Source organism: Balaenoptera ricei, chromosome 9 (assembly GCF_028023285.1).
Source record: "Balaenoptera ricei isolate mBalRic1 chromosome 9, mBalRic1.hap2, whole genome shotgun sequence".
Taxonomy (NCBI): domain Eukaryota; kingdom Metazoa; phylum Chordata; class Mammalia; order Artiodactyla; family Balaenopteridae; genus Balaenoptera; species Balaenoptera ricei.
The window spans coordinates 743,392-765,780 of record NC_082647.1 but is presented as its reverse complement, the minus strand read 5'-3'; the positions used below and the strand labels follow the sequence as shown (position 1 = coordinate 765,780).

The 22,389-nt window shown below is 48.8% G+C and overlaps 1 protein-coding gene across 1 annotated transcript in view; it reads right to left on the bottom strand.

Annotated features, from left to right (window-relative positions):
- The window catches only part of PTPRN2 (protein tyrosine phosphatase receptor type N2), a 697,051-nt gene that overhangs the window by 446,991 nt on the left and 227,671 nt on the right, over positions 1-22,389 (bottom strand). Inside the window, 2 exon segments of the mRNA XM_059932932.1 lie at positions 11,563-11,722; positions 19,716-19,818. Coding sequence (XP_059788915.1) covers positions 11,563-11,722; positions 19,716-19,818 — 263 coding nt within the window.

The following is a 22,389-nucleotide window of genomic DNA, read 5'->3' as shown; positions in this document are numbered from 1 at the left end:
GACACTTCATGTAAACAGAATCACAATGGGGCCTTTGTGTCTGGCTTCTTTCGATGAGCATGATTATTCCAAGGTGCATCCGTGTTGTAGCGTGTTGGTGCCAAATTCCTTTTGATGACTGAAAATTATTCTGATTAAGGACAGAGCACATTTTGGTTTCTTCGTTCCTCAGCTGGTGAACATCTGGGTTGTTTCCATTTTGGGGCCATTGTGAATAACGCTGCTGTGAACCTTCCTGTACAAGTCTCTGTGTGGACCTATGTTTTCATGTCTCCTGGGCACGTGCCTGGCTGGGAGTGGGGTGCTGGGCAGTGGTCAGCTCTGCATGAACTGTCCAGGAGCCGCCAAAACGTGTTCCCGCGTGGCAGCACCACCGTCACTGCGCCAGCAGCGTGAGGGCTCCATTTCTCCACTTACTATTTTTTATTTTACGTTAGAGCTGTCTTCCTCTGACGTAGGCATGCAGTGGTGAGGGCGCTCCCGTGGGTCTGCTGGCGAGGGATGCGGAGCCCCTCCTCACGTGCTCATGCCTTCTGTGGGGAATGTCTACCCAACCCCTGTGCCTGCACTGGTGCGTACTGTAACTCCACAGAGCAGCTTCCCCCGCGACTGACCCTCTCCTCTGTCTGATGGTTTTTATTTCACTCCGGCTCCTGTCTTTACTGATCACTTAAATCCCTTTTATATCCATCCAATCCTTTTAACCGCGATATTCTGGCAGGTGGAGCTGCCAGGGCCTCTTGTTTTACAGATGATGTCGAATCCATGGCCTTTCCCTCAGCCTCCGTCCACCTTCCCTCCTCACTCATTTAGTAAACGTTCCCCGGACGTCATCTCATCACACTTTGTTTTGCCCACTAGACAAAACAAGGCCCAGTTTCCTCACGTCCGGGACAGCTGTAAAAACGTTAGAAATCTCAGTGTTCTACCTCTGACGATGGCACCATCAGAATTTCATGGACAAACATTAATTGCCCACTTGGAGATTACTCAGGGCTGCTTTCATGGTTTTTCTCTGGGTGCAGGGACCATAAACATTTAAAATCTTGCCCGTTCATATTTTCTACATGCACCTCCCTTGGGGCACAAATCAGTGTTTAGTCAGTGGGTATATACTTGGGGATCTAGTTAAGATGTGCAGCCATCACTGAATTTAAGACAGTGGTTCAGACTCCCAAATCTGTCTACTTTTAAAAATATTTGGGTTCAGCCTTGCAGGATAGATTTTCATGTAGCAAGCCTGAAGCAGGAAACTGGGGTTGACAGGCGTGCTACTTTCCTTTCTCACATATGAGCTTGGGCAAGTCACCTGACCTCTTGACACTCGGTTTTCTACTGTCAAAGGAGATTGGCCATTATCTCTAAGATTGTTTTTATTTCTAAATGATGTGATTTTAGTTGTCATCCAAATGTATAATTTTGTTCAAGTGCTGGCTGAAATCAACTGCTTTTCCTTTAGAAGAGAAAAAGTAAGATTCATGAGAGAGAGAGAGAGAGAGAGAGAGAGAAAGAGAGAGAGGATGCCTCCACAACAAATAGCCCCTCCAGCAGTTTTGCACAAATTGGGTGTAAGTGTCAATCTTAAGTTCAGCCTGAACTTCCGTGGAGAAAGGCTGTCTCTGAACACCTGGTCGGGCCCGCCCCAGCGCTGGGGGCTGGGACGGCCTCCGAGAGCCTCATTACGGTGCCACGAGCACCGACCCTCTTTGCTGCGAACGCACCTTCTACTCAAAGGGCCTTTCATTATAGTCGAGTGGAGAGCTCGGGTAGCGGACACAGCAGGCTGCACGCAGCGCAGACAATCAGCGCCGAGTGTGATCCGTGCAGTGGACCAGGGTAAACAATCTGTGTGGGGTCTTTTATGCTCTGAACCAAATTAAGGTGAAGAGGGAAAAAGAATATTTCAGTAGGCAGACTGTAAAAGTAATAATAATAAAAAAAAAACTTCAGTTTTCACAGGTGACCCCAGGTCCTCTGAGAGTGGGAGAGCTTACCGCGGCCCCTGGTGAGGGTGCCCAGGTCACCCAGAGCCTGGGGTCGGGGGGAGCAGCGAGGAGGGTATCCTCTCGGTCGCTTCCTCTTTGAGGCTTCCTATCCGGACGGAGTGAGCGTGTGGAGGGAGCCGGACTCCGGGCAAGGCCGCCCGGGCTTGGATCTCACCTCTGCTGCTTAGCGACCTTTGCCTTGGCGAGTTATTTAACCTCTAAGTCACCTGTGAAATGGGGATGATGGTCGTAGCACCTGGCACAGAAGCGCTAGTAGCTCCTACTTACTAGTGGCTTACCGCTAGCCTGCTAACAGCTAGTGGCTGTCACTCACTTGACCGTCTCACACCTGCATCTCCCTTAGAGCGGCAGGGACCTGAGCACCAGCCCTGAGAGAGCCATCCAAGTGGGCTCTGCTCCACTTGCCCCTCTGAGTCTAAAATTCTGCAACTCATTTTCAAACCCCTATTCTGAAGATGTTTTAAACCTCAGTTCAACAAACCTATGATGTCAGATTTCCTAAGATAATGCTGAATAATTGTTACGACTGCAGTTGCCCAACTCTGGAGATTAGCAACCTTTGAAAAGCATGAGAACTGGCCAATTTCCAGCACGTGGTACAGCCACTCCTGGCAGGTTAACCCTTCACACTGTGTGTCATACAAATCTAGTTTGGGTGTCGCTGGTGTGGTCTGCGTCGTGCGTGTGAAGCAGCTGAGAACTGCTGCCGACCTTCCTGGAATGAACCCTGAGACGATATTCCTTAGCCCATCGTGCTCCACAAGAGACGGCGCAGATCCGCTCCCTGCACATCCCACAAGGGTCTGCTGAGTAAACCAAGCGGACAGAAGGCTCGGTTGGGAGACTGGCCCAGTCCCGTCAGCACAGCTCTGCGTAACCTTCGTAACTTCCTAACCTCTTTGAGCTCCACTTTTGCTCCTGCAAAACTGAGGTGGCAGCGGGGGGGGGGGGGGATCCTTTTTTTTCCTGAAGCAGTTGTATTAGGGAGCGTATAGGTGCCTAGTTCAGCACGCGGCTCAGCGGAGGGCACGGGATAAATGGTAGTCAGCATCAGTGCCATTGCCATCAAGCATCACAACCACTACTGCTGCTGTGTGCTGAGCTCTGGACCACATTCTCCATCCTACGGGGGAAGAATGCCTCAAACATGGGCCTGTCTTCAAACAGCCTGCAGACTGAAATGGGAGTTAAGTCATAGACATTAGTAGCTATAACGGAAAGTACATCAAAGAGGTTTGGTGATGCGGAGTTTGGAAGTGATCACAATCAGCTGGGGAAATCAGGGCAGCTTCCTGGAGCCACACCTGCACCACATCCCTTGCCTGCGTGGCTCCCCTTGCTCCCAGCTGTGCCAGGGCCTGGGTACTAGAGCCGGAAGGCAGGGCCCCTTCCTCTCATGGAAGTACACCTGCCCAGTCCCAGACTGCACAATTATGAGTTCAGACTGCAGGCCCTCAGAGTCCCACTTGCCAGCAAACGCTGAGTGGATGAGACTTTTGTCTATACACTGGTCACTCGTGCTCATCAAATATTCTCTTGTGCCAAGGACCCAGAACAAATTAGGAAACCCAAATTGAGCCATCATTTGACCACATAACAAACATTTCCTCCGGTCTGTCTCACAGCCCGAAGGCAGCAGTGACAAGCACATTGATCACGACACACTTGCTGCCGGCGTGACAAAGCACACAGCGGTGGGGCTGTCCACAGGCTTCCTAATGAGACGGCCCCATGATGCCGTTGCAGGCGGCAAGATTGGGGAGCTGGGGTGGGTCTCGGCAACCCTCACCTCCGGCTCATTAACGGAGAGCTGGGGTTAGCCTGCTCTGCCGTTTCGGGCTCGGGCCGTAGAGGGTAATTCTGGCACACCGTCCTGTGTCTCTCTCTCCCCACACAGTGGGAAGGTGGTCAGTGCTCAGTCCCGTTCAGGCTCTAAGCTACCCGCCCACGTTCAGGGGCAGCAGATTGGGGGTGTCGTTCTTACTGACAGCACTGTCCCCGGGACACAAACATCTCTGCATTCAGAGGAGCCTCACGCTGGTCTTCCTTTGACCACGACAGCTACGCTACCTGCTGCTCAGATACAGAGCTATCAGTTAGAAAAGTCAGTCCCCAGTTTCTAGAGTCCACAAAATCTGAGGTTGAAGAGGCGTTAAGTTCTAAACCACAGGATCAGTGAATTTTGCAGGAAGTTGACAGCAGTACGAAGCGTGGATGTTAATTAAGTTACGGATACCTGCAAATGATGCCCCATTATGTAGCTTGGAACTAGCGCACAGAGACGGCCAATGACAGGAAGCACATGTTGGTCCTCGGCTCCCCTCGGCACTGCCTTCTTGCTGCATCTCCTCTGCTTCACCGTGCGCTCCTCCCGCTTTGCATTTTGTGCTTTGCAGCAGCTGCACCCCACACCCTCACGCCCGCAGGCAGAGAGCAAAGGGAATGGACTGAAGCGGAGTTCCAGGCCACTCTTCTGTCCACCCTGGGTGAGCACGAGGCGTGGGGTTACAGGTCAGCGGCCTGCAACGTCCACCTGGAGGGCCTCAGGTAAAGACCACAACGTGGGTGGTGTGTTCTGACCGCCAGTGCCAGGCCGTTCTTTGGCTTTATGTGTTTTTACTTCTTTTTGACCCTCTCAACAGACATGACATTTTGGTGTCTGCAGACTCCCCATTTTGTGGATAAGGAGACAGGCTCTCTGGTGAGTGGGAGCAGAGCTGGATCTGGCCCCAGGCCTGGCTTCAGGCAGTGCCACAGAGAAGCAGGCCCATTTTCTGCAGGCTGGCTGACGGAGAATACAGAACTGTGCTCAACTGGGTTCCAAGAAGGCAACTTGGGGACCTTCTTTTTGGCTTAAAAAACAAACATGAAAAAGTTGAACAAGAATTCCAGGGCCCTGATTTCAGCTCTACCACCAATTAAGCATCTGAAAGTGAACATTTCACTCTGTCTTTTTCAGCCTCGGTTTCCCTCTGTAAACAGAGGTGTCACGTCTATAGAAGAGTTTGGGGGAAACTGCCACCTTAGCACTGCTGAGTCTTCCCACACATGATCATGGTGTGTGTCTCCACAAATGTAGGTCTTCTTTAATTACTCTCCTCACTGTTTTAAAATTTTCAACGTTTAAAGCCTTACACATATTTTTGTTAGATTATGTCTAGTTGTTTCATAATATTTGATGCTATTACAAATGATATTTTTATAATTCCAATACCTAATTGTTGATGGTATATAGAAATACAATTGATTTTTGTATATTTACTCTGCATTCCACAGCATTTCCACACTCACTTATTCGTCTTAGTAGCTTTTTTGTAGATTCCACCAAATTTTCTACAAAGATGGTCACGTAATCTGGATGCCTTTTATTCCTTTTTCTTGCTTTATTGCACGAGCTAGGCCCTCCAGGGCAATGTTGCACAGAAGAGGTAAAAGCAGACATCCTTGTGGAATTCCAGACCTGAAGTAGAAAGCATTCAGTCCTTCCTCATTCAGTATGGTGTTAGCTGTAAGTCTCTATCAGGATGTTGGCTTTTGTCAAGTGCTTTCTCTTTTGAGACTATCATATAGCTTTTCTCTTCCTTGTTAATATGGTAAGTTGTACTGATTACTTTTCAGATGTGACCAGCTGTGCATTTCGGGAATAAATCTCCCTTGATCATGATGTATTATTATTTTTTTATATTGCTGGATTTGATTTGTCTAGAAATTTTGTTTCTGTATTTCTGAGATAATCATCTGTAGTTTTCTCTTCTTTTAATATCTTTCTCTGTATGATTTTGATCCTTTGACATTTGTTGAGACTTACTTTATGGCTCAGCATATGATCCATCTTGGGAAATACTCTACGTGTACTTGAAAATAATGTGTATTCAGCAGTTTTTAGGTGTATCATTCTATAAATATCAATTAGGTTAAGTTGGTTGATGGTGTTGTTCAAATCTTCTATATCCTTACTGATATTTAATGTTTGTATAATCAGTTACTGAGAGAGGAAAGTTGAAATCTCTAAAAATGATTGTGGACTTGTACATTTCTCTTTAATAGTTTCATATTTTTGCTTTATGTATTTGAGGCTCTGACATTAGGTTCATAAAAAGATTTCTATGTCATCTTAATGAATTGACCATTTACTCATTATAAAACGTCTCTATAGCTAATAATACTATTTGTCTTGAAGTGTACTTTGATTAATATCAATATAGTCACACCAGTTTTCGTATATTTAGGGATTCCATTGTGTATATTTTCCATACTTTTGCTTTCAACCTATATGTCTTTCAACGTGCTTTGGCTTTATTAGAATATAGTTGAAGCTTGTTTTTATTTTTATTCAGATTGAACATCTCTGCTTTTTATTTGAAGGGCTTAATCCATTTGTATTTAATATAATTATTGATATGGATGGATTTAATTCTACTTTCTTGATATTTGCTTTATATTCAACCCATCTGATCTTTCTTCCTCTCTTCCTCCTTTCTTTCCTTCCTACGGATAAATGAAGCATTTTTAGCATTCCATTTTATCTCTAAGTTGACCTTCAGTTATACCTATTTTTGCCTATTTTTAAAAATGGTTGCTGTAAAAGTTATAATGTGTCTAATTTATCACAGTCTACCTTCAGATAATATCACAGAACTTCACAAATCAACAAAAAGTTACAACAGTGTAATTACAGTATTCCTACCTACTCTTTGTGGTCCTGTTGTCATGTATTTTTCTTCCACGTAAGCTAAAAACCCGACAATACATTTTTATTATTTTGCTTTAAATATCCAATAGCTTTTATCCAAAAATTTATATATGTTATGTGTGTGTATCTTTTATATTTACTTGCAAATTTACCATTTCTGGTTCTTTTCATCGCCTTTGTAGATATTGGCTTCTATATGATATCATTTTTCTTTAAGGTAAAGAACTTCTTTTAGCATTTCTGGAGTATGAGTCTTCCAGACACAGATTCTTCCTGTTTCACCTACAGTTTTGAACAATATAGAAGTCTAAATTGACAGGACTTGTTTGGTCTTTTTTTCCTTTTCAGTACTTGAAAGATGTCCTTCCACTGTTTTATGGTCTCCTAATGAGAAGGAAGACTTCATTCTTATAATCATTCCCATGGATGTAAGGTGTCTTTTTTCCCCTGAGGATACCTTTAAGATTTCCTCTTTATCTTTGGTTTTCCCCCAATTTGATTATGATATGCCTAGATTTGTATTTATCTTGCTTGAGGTTCACTAAGCTTCTTGGATCTATGTTTTGATAAGTTTTGTCAATTTTGGAAAAACCCCAGCCATTATTTCTTTAAATATTTCTTCTGCCTAATTCTCTTTCTCTTTCCCTTCTAGGATTCCAATTATACTTGTTTTAGAGTTATTTGAAATTGCACCATGTATCTTGGATGTTTTGTTCCATTTTGCACTCTTTTTTACAATATGTTCTTTTTTAAAATAAATTTATTTTATTTATTTTGACTGCGTTGGGTCTCCATTGCTGCATGCGGGCTTTCTCTAGCTGCGGCGAGCGGGGGCTACTCTTCGTTGCGGTGCACAGGCTTCTCATTGCGGTGGCTTCTCTTGTTGCAGAGCACGGGCTCTAGGTACGCAGGTTTCAGTAGTTGTGGTGCACAGGCTCGGTAGTTGTGGCTCACGGGCTCTAGAGCACAGGCTCAGTTGTTGTGGCACACGAGCTTCGTTGCTCCGCAGCATGTGGGATCTTCCCAGACCTGGGCTCAAACCCGTGTCCCCTGCATTGGCAGGCGGATTCTTAACCACTGCACCACCAGGGAAGCCCTACAATACGTTCTTTTTGTTTCACTGTTGATCATTTCTATTGAGCTGACTTGAAATTCACTGATTCTTCCCTCTACTGTGTCTAGTCTATCATTAAGCTCCTCAAATGAATTCTTTACTTCTGATCTTATTAATTTCTAGCATTTCCATTTGGTTCTTTTTTACCGTGTCCATCTCTCTGCTACAATTTTCCACTTGTTCGTTTATGCTTTTTCACCTTTCCCACTCAATCCTTTAACATATTTATCTTAATTATTAAGATATCCTTTCCCAATAATCCCAATGAATGAGTCATACCTGGATCTTCTCCTATTGACTCTTTACTCTCTTGACCAAGAGGGACATTTTCTTGTTCCTTCATGCGTCTCCCAATTTTTTATCGTACGCTGGAAATTTTGTTTAAAAGAGTAATGGAGAATGAAGTAAATGATATTTAACCCTAAAGCAGAGTGTCCCTTCTTTTCTCAGTCTGCTGATGTGGCAGCTGAGTCCATGAAGTCTGTCAGTGAAGTTGGTGTGGATTCTGTTGCAGAGGCAGTCGGATTCGGTCACTACTGACTACAGTAATGTTGAGGGCAGGACTGGGGCCTTTTCTTCGGCAGGGCTCCGATCCAAGCCCCAGGGCAACTCTGAGGATCGCTTCATGCTTTGCAGACAGCCGCCGGTTTTCTGAACCAGGGGAGCTCTCTCTGAGTCACAGCCCAGATCCTTCTCCACCATGCAGCCTCATCCCAAGCCTTCGGAGGGCTGAGGTGTGCTCAGAACGGCCTGGAGTTCCTTGGAAGGTCATCTCTCGGTCCTTGTCCCCTTCTCCCGCCCTCCAGCACTCAGGGCTCTGTGGAGGCTGCCTCCGGACTCGACCCTCACATCAGTCTCCACTGCCAACCGTCCTTAAAACCTAGGCTGCCTTCTTCCTCTCCCCACTGTGGTTCCTGCCCGTGGGCAAGCAGCTGTGGTCTCTTCTCCCCTAGAATGAGCTCATCACTTCCTGAGTTTAGTTCATTCAGGTTTCTTTGTATCCTAGCTTTCCGGGTTTTTGTTTGAAGGCTATGGTTTAGTAGCTCACTTGGCTTATTCCTGCTGTCAGGGTAGACTGGGGTGATCTCTTGACGTTCTTCACTTTGAGTTCATCTGAACATCTTCAACTGCTGACTTCTGGTTGTTCTTCCAACGCCCAGCCCCTGGGAAGCCCTTGACCCCACGTGCCCACCTGGTTCAAGTTCAGCCTTCCCTCCATTACAGCACCTGCTCTGTTTTTAAATGTATCTTTGTGTCTCCCTCATTCAGTGAGATTGTAAAATCCTAGAGGGCAGGATTGTAAAATCCCAGCACCTAGCACAGTTTCTTGCACATTAAAAATGCGTCAAACAAGGATTCCAAATAAATCAGTTAATTCATGGTATTTCCAAATGATGAATTTCGGTTTAAACCTCCTCCAAAGCATAGAATAAATTGGGACCTACAATGTTGTCTGTGATGAACCAGCCCTGCTGTGGCTGATAAAAGCGGGAGCTGGTTTCCACCACTAACAATGCAGAAGCAGTAACCGCACTGATGTGGTGATGCTAAGGGCACAGGTGTGTGCCAGGGCTTGGGGCTGGGCGCTTCTGGGCACTTCTGTCCAAGAGGAGTGTGACTTACTCCCTCTGGCTTCCGTCAGGAAGTAATTAGTACTAAGCCTCTAAAGATGATAAGTTCACAGCATTTCTCTGTCTATGACAGCTGGATTTTTGATGGCACATACATAGAAACATGATTCATAAAATAATTCATTGCAAATTGGTTGCACCTTGAAAGATCATCTGTGTAGAAAGCTTACATTTCCAACTGAAATACTTGATCAACCGAGAGCGGAGGGGATCAGAAAACACTGCCCAAATCCCTGGCAAAAGTCTGCACGAAGAGCTTCTTGTACCTTATCCTGTCTCAGCTTATTAGAGGAATGATGAAGTGCTTTCTCCTCATTTAAACCCTGGACAGAGAAAATAATGAGTTCTAGGTTTTCATGCATTTTTAAATATTGAGAAGCATCTATCTTAACACAGAATAAAAATGCCTAAGCCAAAATGCCACCAAGTGCTCATTTGCGAATAATCCGTGTGACTGTCATGCTGAAACAGCTGTGTGGTGAGATGACCACAGAATTCATTATTCAAACTGGACATTTCTGAGAGGGAAAAGGGGCTTCTTAGTAATTACGACGGGGCAGCAGGCACAAACCGGCACGGTCCAGCAGGACCACGAGGTGTGGTCATTCCCCTGGGTGGGAGTGTTAAAGATTACGGAGGGCAAACTTGATGGACGGTGGCCGTCGCTGACGGAACGCTGGACAAGGGCAGGGACAGCCATTCTGTTTCCCCATCGCTGTTTCCTGGAAGGGAGAGCAGGTCGGGATGTGATCACTCCTCTCCGAGGCAGCCCAGTGCCCGAGGGTACAGCTCCGGGAGGAATGAACGGTCCTGGCAAAGACAGCAGTCATCCTTCTCCTACAGTGGGGAAGGCGCCTGGAGAACACGCCCGGGGCTGGGCCCACCGTGTGCACGGGTCAGGGCTGGAAAGGCTCTGCGCTAAGTCCCCGGATCAGCTGGAAGCGCAGCACATCTGCCCCCGGAGCCGTGTCAGCTGCTCGCCCGCGTCACCGCAGCACCTCCCGGAGGCTCAAAGACCCCGCCGTCAACAAGTCCCTGCAGGTGCTGCAGCTTATTCCCAATTCCCGCGTCTCGCGGGCGCGGACAGTAGGCGAGCGTGGCGGAGAGTCAGGGGGCCGCTCAGGCCCCTCCGGGTGATTTCAGGCCTCTCTTGGCCCAGGGAGCTAACCGAGCTCAGCCGCCCTGCACGGCCACCACGTGTGCCGCCCAACATCCAGCCCAGAGCTGGCTGAAGTGACGAGAGTGAAGGTGTGGCCCAAGTTGCTCCCCCGGTGTCCCAGGGCCGCGCCGCCTTGGGATGAATCTGGGGGGTGTGAGAGGAGCAAAGCGTCCGGGCTTTCCTCCGTCTTCCAGCACGGCATCAGGGTTAGAAAGAAAAGTGAGTCAAATTCCATTGGCGGAACTAACCTTCCGCAGAAAGGAAGCGTGAGTGTGGCTGCCGAACACCCAACGTGCCCAGAGCACCGGGACGCCCACGCTTTCCCCAGAGTCCACCCTCGAGATGCATGAGGGCCTCTGGCTCTGGACACCACTGCTAGACCCGCCTCTTCTAGGCTAGTCAAAAGCTGGCAACTCTGGTTTAACCGGCTGTCATAAAATCATGCATACTTTCCCATCTAGAAAGTTATGAGATTTCTCATCGTTTCTATAAACTGTTCTTTTCAATGGGCTTCGAGTCCTGGATGGCTCTAGAGCAGACTGGCCTTGGTACAGAATGAACCTGCACTGAGGACCTGACAGCTGGCACACATAGGGCGCCCCCGAGGGCAGGCTGCGTAAGGAGAGCCGCCCTGGGACACAGGACCTCAGTGCCGACGCCAGGACAGCCTCGGGCAACCAGGATGGCTGCTCACCCCGTGCCCACCGACTCCCTGCTGTCCTGCCTCACGGTGGACCCCGCAGCCCGGGTCCCGGGTCCAGGCGGTAAGCGCAGGTCCTCCCGAAAGGGTGGAGACGCACCCCGTCTCTCCCCAGCCCCCCCCCGCCCCGGCTAGCCCGAGACACAGGAGAAAAGCCCAGCGATGCCACAGCCATAGGAAACGTTCCCTGTGCGTGCCCGGAGGAAGCCCCCAGCAGGGGCAGACACACCCCAGACCAGAGAGGGGCTCCGAGGGTCACCTGGGCCGGCGGCCTGTCCGGCTTCAGCCCGGGGAGCACGTCAGGGCCGGCGGCCTGGGACAGGGCCTCCAGGTAGGGCAGGTAGCGCTGAAGGGCCTCGGCCAGCACGTCGCCCTCCAGGCTGAGGCTCCGCTTGTCCTGGACACTCTGCTTTGAGCTCCTGCAAAGCAAAAGGAAAGCGTGAGCCAGTCCACGGGGCATGGCGTTGATTGCGCGGCCAGACGCTGCCATGGCGAAGGAGGGTGGCCGCAGGGACCACGTGGGGACCCGGGCGTCAGGCCAGGCGGTGACAGCCCGGCCCCCGCTGCTCTCACCAACTGCAGCTGGAACCTCTCATGCGCCCCCTGAGCCTGGCAGCCGGACACGGTGCGGACCTGGTGAGTGACCCTGAGAAGAGGGCCAGCACTAAAGTACGTTCTCAAGAACCGCCCCCGACCACCAGGGACAGGAGACAAACTAGAATGTGGGAAACAGCTGGCACTTACTCAAGTCCAGCAAGAATCTGAGCGGCAGAGAGCTTTCCCCAGTGTGGGGAGGGGCAACTGGAGAGCCCTGGTCCTACCACCCACTTGCTCTGGGACCCCACCATCTCAGCCAGCGCCCCCCATGTGCAGAGGAATGGGGTAGGGACGCACTGCGTGAGGGGGTGGTGCTCACGACGGCACATCCCGACCCCCGGAAGCTGTGACCGCATGGGGTTCCGCGGCACGGCACGGCGGGGGGCAGAGCGGGTGGCATCAGCTTGCTACTCAGCTGACCCTAAGGTGGGGGGCCCTCCCGGTACCCCAGTGTGACCACGAGGTCCTTAGAAGAGGAAGAGGGGGTAGAGGGCTGGTGTCAAGAGTGATGTCATGAGAAAGACCTCCAGCTTTGAAGGATGGGGCCCGAGGACCGCAAAAGGCAGGAAGCAATCCTGAGAGGCTGCTTGGAAGAAGGGACCTTGTTCTTGTGGGTTTCTCTTGTTCATTGCTCTGCCCAGAATCTGCACGGAGACTAAGTCAGTGTCGGCACTGAAAACAGCGCCCACTGAAAGAACCAGCTTGGAAACACCTGGTAGGCTCTGGGGTGACACCGAGTCAGCTTTACAACAGTAGCCTTTCCCACCGCTGACCTCGCAGATGGTACTTTTCCAGCGTTAGGAAAAGCGTCTCTGTGACTAAAATCGTTTATCACTGGGAGTGAACTTAGGAAAACAAACTAATTATTGTGGTGAACGGCAGTGATGCAGATTATGGACTTACTTGGAAAAAACGTTTTCTTTTTCTTTTAAGAAAATGGACTTTTTAAATTATATAAAACACAGTACGCAGTCCCTGTCAGACTCTTTGACAACCACAGACGCTGTCTGTGCGGAAAGAGCTGGACTACACACGACCTCAAGTTGTGCTCTGTGCCGGCGCTCAACAAACGTGCGGTGATTTGTGAATCGTAAATAACTGCACACAAGCGCTCCCTGACGTTTACATACAAGGCGCGTGGGGTTTTCTCACCTACTAAACTCATTTGATCTTCATGTAAGTAAATATGGGGTTTTAAGTTTGTTTTATTTTTTATTAACTGCCGGAAGTGCCCTAGATGTGAACAAGAATACCCCAGACCACCAGAAGAGGCAGAGCTGACACGCCGTTGATGTGTGGTTTCGGCACGTGTGAAGGACAAGGACGCATTCGCTGTTTTCTTCGTTTATTCCCATCCTTTCTCTGATTTTGTATTTGGAGAGCCATGGCTTTTGATCTTCACTTTTATTTACAAATGTACCGAATGTGATAAGAGCCATGATAATTGTAGAAAAGGAGGTGTTCTGACGCGCAGAGGTGGACGTGCTGCAGCTCCCCGGCCTGGGTGGGGATGGAAAGGCTGTAAGCGCGGGCGGAGGGACAGAGGACGCGTGCAGCCTCCGGCTACCCCCAGCCTGGGAGCTGAGAGCAGGGCCGCGTCCAGCACGGCGGGGCTGGCTCCCTGTTCGGCCGCTGCCTCTCGCTGCAGCCAGAAGACAGCCCACGGCCTGTGCCCGGAGAGGGCCACCCGGCCTGCCCAGGTCACCTCAGAAGATGTGCGCCAGCCCCGGGCCCGGGAGGCTCAGGGCTCCGGAACCTCTGGTACTGCGGGTGCCCGGCCTCTACTCCACTGCACACCGGAGCCCGCGTCCCACGCAGCTCAGGACCCAAGCGAGACGAGCTCCCTGGGCGCCCCGGGGCAGGGTCCCGATGGGCTTGGGTCTGCAGCCCCGCCGGCCTGGTGTCGTCTCAGACGACAACCTGAGGAAGAAGAATCATCGCCCCATCGTCCAGCTGAGGGGACCGAGCCCCGGCGCATCACTGGGTCACGTGGTGAGGCCAGCTCTGGTTGCGCCCGGAAACCAGACAAATAAAACTGAGCTTCCTTCCCAGTCGGGGATCTAGGGTCAGCGGCCCCGTCCACGCTCACTCCTCACGGGGACAGGACGTCCGTGGCCTCTTCAGGTCCAGGAGAGTGTCCTGTCTCCCAGGTTGATCCGGGCACTCTGCCGCAGTCCAACAGTGAGAACGGTGCTCTGTAGCGGAAGCGACCTCCATCCTGATGGCAACGAGGCGTCTGCAGTGACCGAGAGTGGGGTCACCACGCGTGCGTGCCTGCATGCGTGTCTCTGAGGGTACGTCTGTGTGCGTCTGTGTGTGTGTCCGTGCATGTCTGCATGGATGCGCATGTGTCTGTATGTATGTCTATATGTGCCTGGGTGTGTATATGTATTTATCTGTGTGTGTGTCGATGTGTTTGTGTGTCCGTGTGTATCTGTGTGTGCCTGTGTGTTTTGCAGATGTTGGGTGAGGCCGTGTTACTACAAATAAAGTGCCTGTGTGCTAACAACCATATCCACTTTCAGGGACCAGGAAACAATGTTTTAAGTATTTTATATCCAAACATGACAACCTATTCCTTATATGTGGGTCTTTACTGTGATTTAGGGAATGTACTGGGGTTTTAGGTGGGTGTGTACCTTTTTGTAGATTTCCCACTTGGAGTAACGGAGAACAGGCTCCCGGCTAGTGTTTCCACGTAGAAAGTCTGATTTTCAAGAACAGATCACTAATGTTAGGGGTTTGATATCTGTAAGTATTTCATAAAATCTGGGACTTACAGAAAATCTTCACATTTGTGTTTAATTATTGCGATTGATAAAACTGTCCTGTTTTTTTTTTAATTAATTAATTTATTTATTTATTTATTTTTGGCTGTGTTGGGTCTTCGTTTCTGTGCGAGGGCTTTCTCTAGTTGCGGCGCGCGGGGGCCACTCTTCATCGCGGTGTGCGGGCCTCTCACTGTCGCGGCCTCGCTTGTTGCGGAGCACAGGCTCCAGACGCGCAGGCTCAGTAACTGTGGCTCACGTGCCTAGTTGCTCCGCGGCATGTGGGATCTTCCCAGACCAGGGCTCGAACCCGTGTCCCCTGCACTGGCAGGCGGATTCTCAACCACTGCGCCACCAGGGAAGCCCCAACTGTCCTGTTTTTATTTCTGACGCCTTTTCAAGTTACACTGGCTCAGACTTAATAGGCGTATAAATGATCAGGAGCTGCACGGTTCTTTGCATCTCAAATCATGGCTACAGCTTCCTTGACCATTTTTTAATGGATGAAATTTCATGTTCTGTGTGTAATTTAACTGAAGTCAATTTACTTTTCTGGTACTTTATCTATTTTTCTCACTAATTGCTAATCAATGCAGATAGAACCACCTCATAAATGTGTCTTTAAATTGTCTTATTCATCTTCCCCGCGTGTCCGCTGCTGGAGGATTGTTTGTGACACTGTAATACGTTACAGCAGCCAAGAGAGCGTCCCTCTCTGTGTGTGCGACACTGTAGCAGCTAGCTCTCAGATTGACTTTTGCCCTGTCATTCGGCTTGAAGTAGGTCAAAACTTTCTAAGTGTACATTTTCTACCTCAAAAGACTAAGAATGTAGTCCCTACACGTCGGTCTCCACTGGTCCCTTTCCCACTTCCTTGCACTGACCTTCAGGCTCCAATAACATGGGATGCTTTCAGTTGGCACCCAATGTGCTCAGGAAAAAAAAAAATCCGAATTATAAGCAGAAGCTTTGCAAAGAGCACACAGTGACCTGGTTCTCACTCCTTTCTCCATAATCCCAACTTTGTCTAATGATCATTTCGGTGCCATTTTATTTTTCACGTAAACAGAATTCATGGCTCAGTCAAGTCCTCCATAACACTGCTGCCCACCCCACCCCCATCTGTTCTGGCCATCAGGGGCCTCAGCAGAGGGTGTCCCCAGGCTCCCGGCGTCTGTCCCTCATGCAGCGTCCACGACACGGCTTTGCCTCTTCCTGGCTCTCAGGCAGTGCTTGCTCTGCTTCCCCCAAGACTGGGGCTGGGCGTCCTGACACCACACTCGGAGCTCACTGCTACCTCCTGAATGGGTCACTGGTTTGGGGCCAGTTCCTTAATCTCTTTTAAGGTCACCTGTCCTGTCCCAAGATTGCTGACTGTGGATATTCACACATCTACGGGGTACAGAAAGCTCTGGAAGTACCCTGTGGAATGTAGGTCAGGCAGGATTCTTGGTTGGTGTGGTTACCCACGTAATAAACAAAAGTGTCACAAGACCCTTCATTCCTTCCTTCCTTCTTTAGTCAACAGCTTTGGGCTGGACACCCACCTGTACACGGCATGTGCCAGGCGCCAGGGATGCGCTGGGAAGGGGGTGGGGGGTCCGAAGGTGGGATTCCTCCATTAATAGTGACTCAGATCTGTCACTTCAAAAACTGCCTGGAAAGCCTAAAGGTGATGGCCGCGGACTGAATTTGAAGTAAGATACATAGTTACAAACACTAAAGATGATGAAAGTAAACCAGTCACAGGCCAGAGAGGGCAAGAAAGAAAGCAGAGAAATCAGGGGTCTCTGGCCAGAGGGGCTGTAAAAAATGCCACCTGATATTGTTTATAAATGCTGCATGCAAAATAAGAGACTCCAAAGGGCAGAATTTTAAAGGATTAATTAGACAGCAAAACAGAGAGAACACAGGAATGGTAATACCGATTTTAGAAAAGTGGGATCAAGACAAAAAGCACTAAAGATGATGAAGTCTCCATTTAAAAACGGTAGCAGGTGTGATGATCCACAGTGAAGAAGAAACGCTGTGAGCGTGTGTGGGCTGAACGTCAGAACCCAAAGTGTGTAAAGCAAAATATGTTAAAAATGGAAGGAAAATTTATGGAAATAGTTTTTGTCTGAGAAATTTCAATAAATAAAAATATAAATAAGGATATTTGATTTTGAGGAATATAATTTATATGTAATTATAAATTTTATATATGATTATAAACTATATATAAAAATCTGTACTCTGTAAATAGTGGATACAATAGTTTTTTGAAGTATCCATTGAAAATTAATAAAAGTATGGTATAAACTAGGCCACAAAGAGAACCCCAAATTTCTAAAAAGTAAAAATTGAACATGTCACATTCTCTAACTAAAATGCAATAAAACTAGGCACTGATTTAAAGACTAAAAACAAGAGCACATAAATATGAACAAAGGAAAGAGCCTACACTTACTGCTCCCAAAGGATATAAAATTACAATTACAGATAATTTAGAACAAAAGCAAATGAGCCCATCAACATTACAGGATGATGCCAAAACCACGCTCACAGGCGAATGCATAGCCTTAAGTGATTTCACTGCTTTTTAACAATGAATAAATAAAAATAAGAACAAAACTTTCAGCTCAAGAAGTTTCATAAAAACAATAAATCTAAGAATGGTAGAAAGAGAAAAGTCCAAGAGATAATTATTTTTTAAAATTGTGTTAAAAGGGTAAAGAGAAAAATCAATGGCTAAGGTGTGATAATTACACATATGGCGAATGATTTTTTAAATTATAATACAGTACTGTGAATCACACTAAGTTAACAAATTTGGAAATCCCTATGAACAGGATAATAGTTCTCTGCAAAATTGTAAATAAAACCTTTGAGCATATTTCACCAATAATCTCAGAAGACAATGAAAGTGTTATGAGATTTACCTACAAAGAAAGATCATTTAAAAATATATACCAGGCAGCAGACAATTTCAACATCAAAGAAAGTTTTGCAGAAGGTTTTTGAAAGGAAGGAAAACTATTCCGTGTGTATCATGACGACCCTATAACCTTGACAAAAGCTGAGGAAAAAGAGGGTGGGTGACCAGGATTCCTGCCACCAGGCAGAGGCCCCATAGGACACACGGCGTCTCCAAATGGGACGTCCGGCAGTTTAACAAAGGAACTGTTCGCAAAGACAGAGCAGGACCAAGAGAACCGACAGGCTGACGGTGGAGAAGGGCTGGGCCTATGGGAGGGAGGAGTTAAAGGGTCACAGTGGGGGTCCAAGCAGCCATGACCTTGGCAGAGCCGTGGGTGTGATGCCTTCCTGCCCTCCCAGCCAGGGGTGTACCACGGCCAAACCCACCCAGCCCAAGGCCAAGGACCTGCTGGTGCCGCCCAGGAAGCCCATCTCTCTGGGGCAGAGCGGGTGAGGGTGGAGGGAATTAACACCCTCAAGGAAGAAATTAGCACTCCCATCGCGAGAGGGCTATGAGCTCCCTTTCCGCTGGCAACTGTACCTCGTGCCATCTACGGAACAGACTGGAAAGCTACTTCTATAAAATATGGTACGTGAAGAGTTACTAGCCTTAAATATAAAGACTATGCAGAAAGAAACCAAGCAGAAAAATACAAAAAATACTTTGTATATGAACAAAGATTATGCACAGGAAATCCATATAGAGAATTCCAATCTCTACATATGTGTATTTTTAAACTTTTAACCTCACTTGTAATCTAAAAAAGCGAAGTTACCATTTTTCATAACAAAGGGGCAATTATTTTAAATGACAATATTAACGCTGCTGAGAACGTGGTGAGCTAGGTGTTTGTCCGTGGTCGCACCGTGTCTGATTTCTCAGGGCTGTTCTCTCTGGAAATGCTCTTTCCCTGACGACGGGCTGGCCTTTCCACCATACTTACTGACTGTCTAGACTACGTACGGAGTTGTTCCTGCTCGGTCTTCCCCATTCCCCTATCCCTCTGCCCTTTGGCCTCCTCAGTGGAGTTCAAGGTTGTCTGGGACAGTGCACCCCACTAAGGTACATCTTCGCCGGGAGGGACGGAGCAGCGGCCGGTGCTGAAAGGCCCAAATGTCACTGAAAGACCAGCGTGAAGAGTCTGAACTCACCCAGATGAAAATGGAAATTCAGGACAGCTTGACTTTGGCTTTTGTGTCTTGTGTTTACAGAGCAGACTACAGTGGCACAGTCTCCTTGTTAAAGCTCAGTATACCAGCAAGAAAGACAAAGGACAGCTCCTACCCTCAAGAGACTCACGGTCTGGCCAGTGAGAGAGCCGCCACGGTGAACGTGTTTTCACGTTTGGTGCATTTAACCCTGCAGGACCTGGCGGCTTAGCTGCTTCCTCGGCTCGGCAGCCTGGGCAGGAAGGCAGACGGCTGATGTTTCTGTCCGTCACTGAGATTATTTTCACTGAGGCTACGGACAGAGACAACTCACTCTCCGAGGGAAGAGTGGACTTCCAAGCGAAGCCTTGGGGGAAGGTCGTCTCCCTGTTGTATAAACGCCGGCTCGGGGTCGAGGCGGCCCGCGCCCGGCGCTCTGTCTGTGGACGGAGTCCTCACCTGCCGGGGTCTGTGTGCCCCCTGCACGAGCGGGCAAGGCGTCTGCACCTCCGCACGTGTGCAGAGAGGACGAGATGGAATGAATCCGGCTCACACGGGCTGCCGTGCTTGGGGAACGGCACGCCTTTCATGGTTTAATTTGCTTCTTGTACTAAAATGAACACAAATTCTTACTGGGAAGTGAGAATTATTGACTTCTCTGCTTTCAACCAAGGCTCTGAAGATGCAGACCTTCCGAGGGTCTCGGGAAGGCGGGGAGGACCTTTGGGCACGTCTGTTGGTGAGAACGGCCCCTTGTGGGAGGGTCACTCCCATACACCCTTCCCCCGGGGCCAGGACCCCTCCTGCTCCTTACACACATTCCAACTTCCTGGAACGTCTACACGGAAAGACAGGGTACTGTGCTACGTGAAACAAGGAAGAGGGCTGGTGGATGCTGGCGTGGCCGCCAGCGGGGAGCCGTAAACCAAGTCCACTTTACCTGGCTGGGCTGGAGGCCTCAGGGCGCCGCGGGGAGGCCTGGGGAAGGCCGGCGAGCTCCCGCGCCATCACGTGCTGGGTGTAGCCATCCTGCCACGTGAGACCTGCGGGGAGAGTTGCAGGAACTGCGTTAACGACACGGAAGTCGAGCCAGAGCTCCTGTTTCCGTCTCTGAGTAACTGCTGCTGTCCCAGGTGTTCTCCCACAATGTCACCCATCGGCCAAGGCCCCTCTCACTGCAGTTTATTACAAGATCTCCTCCTTATAGAAATTCCAGCCCTCTGCGGCCCCTCCACCCGAAATGCGGTGGGTGCTTTGCTGTATGCAGGGGCCGGCTGCTGCGGGAGAGGGGCGTGCGCCGCCGTTAGAAGACAGGCTCCAAGTCAAAGGTGCAAACTCTTCTACCTGGAAAGGTCTGGTCACGGCAAAGACATTCCTCACCCAGAAGCGCGCCTAGTGGCCACCACTCAGCGCCGCCCTGCCTGCTCGCCGCCTCCACGTCCTGGCGATTCGTTCTTCGCAACCCCGCCCAGCTTAAGAGCCACACGATTGAAGTGAAATAAGGGCTATTGTTACTGTGAAAGCAATTATCACGGGGCTTAATGTACTGTATCTGGGAGCCAATTACATTATATTTATACTCAAATGTTATGACAAAGAGCTTTATAACAAGGGCGAAGTAGTTATGAAGGCAAAATCCATGTGATTATGCATTAATTACATGCACTGCAGATCACATGATAATTATGCTCAGAATTACCAAATAACCCCTAAGAATAATTATTATGCAATTTGTACATTTTGGATCTTATGGTAACACTTTAGCACTTAGAACTACCCCATGCAATTATCCGTAATTATCTAATCACTAAATATCATGTAATTACAGAGATATATTTTTATGCCCTGTACAAAAACACATTACCAAAACCTTCAAATCAGGACCGCTGTGCTTGTTTGTGTGTGTGTGTGAGTGTGGTACAAGAAGGTCCAGAACTCGCTGAGAACACATATTCTGGGTGGAATTAAAAGAACGGCTCTTACACATAAGCTGCCTTCATGAACACACTTGAATATTTTTTCAAATGCAAATCTAACGTTTTTTTAAAATTTACAAGTGGCAAGATTCAAGCGGTTGGAATAGTTCTGAATCTCAGAAGGTCCGATGGCATTATCCAAAGTGGGAGCTGTGGGGAAGTTCGCCCCCCGGCTGCAACCACAGCAACCAGCAAGCAGCTCAGTTTGCGACGTGACGTTTCGAGAGAGGTCCCTGCAGGGAGACCCAGCCCCGCTGGCACCGTTACCCTTACTTTAGGACTCAATGTGCTTAATAATAAGCAAGTCTGTTCCATTTGCCAAAAGCAACTAGAAAACGCCCCACGTGAAATGTGTTTGTGTGGCTGTTATCGGTCCACTCCCAGGAGTATTCACAATTGGAAGCACATCTGCAATATTAGCATAACATCTAGCACTGCAGACTCAGAAAACAGGCGTGGTTTAACCACATCATTCCCTAAAGGATGGTCTTCATGTCAATATCCACCAGGAAACAGAAAATATCACGAGCGCAAACAGAACTTTCTGTGGGAAAAAAAATCATTTTTAAAATTTAAATAACAGAACTTCAGTAATATTTTTATCTAAAGAGCACAGAAGTCTAAGCTGTGCCAACTCTGCGGTCTGTGAGGAGGCCTCAGTTGCAGCAGGTGGGCACCTGACAGAGGGGGTCTACACGGGCCGCGAGGGGAACCCTGAACCCCAGCCCAGACCTGTCAGCTTTCCTGGGAGCAGGCAGGAACTGGGCACTCGGAGAGAGAAACAAAGGAATGTGTAGGTCCAGGGGCCTAGACGTCCTCCCTGAAGTTCTCTCCAAGGCCAGTCAGAGGAGGTAAAACCCTGGGAAGAGAGGGTCCGCGTCTGGAAGATGGGAAGACACTCTTCCCACCAGGTACAGCCAATCCCTGGAAACCATACGTGTGGAACGCTGTGCAGTGTGGAAAGAAGACTGGCCAGGGACCCAGGGACCCAAGAAACAGGTGCTGGGCCCCCTGGGGTTCCCTTGGGCTGTGATCTCAGACTTGGAAGTGAATCAGCCACCAACGCTGGTGGCCGACGGGGCCCAGCTGAAGTTACCTCTCTCTAGTCAGAGGGCCGGGAGAGAAGCGACTTAGCACTTTGCAGACAGCAGAGCTCCACTCCCACCAAACACCACAAAGGCCGAGAGGGAACCTGGGCACCCTCCCTTGTGAGGCCAGAGTGACTCTGCCAGTGTCATCAGAGCAGCCAAGTGGGGAGGGGGACTTCCCTCCCCACTGCGTGGTAACCACCCCCTGGTGTGCCAGTGGAGACCGTGTGGGGAGTTCAGACTCCACCTACCTGCTGCCCAGCAGTGAGGACAAGAACCCTCCCTCAGGTGCCAGCAGAGACCTGGTGGGGAACCTGGGCTTCAATCTCCATTGCCAGTAACAGAGCCCCTACCCCAGCAGAGCAGTGCCAGAAAAAGCCAGTTAAAACACAAGTTTAAATGAGATGGAGACTCACAACATAATACAAAAATGCCCAGATTTCAACAGAAAACCACTCTTACCAAAACCAAGAAAACCTCAAACTGAATGAAAAAAGACAATCAGCACACACCAAAATTGAGATGTCAGCCTTATCTGACAAAGACTATA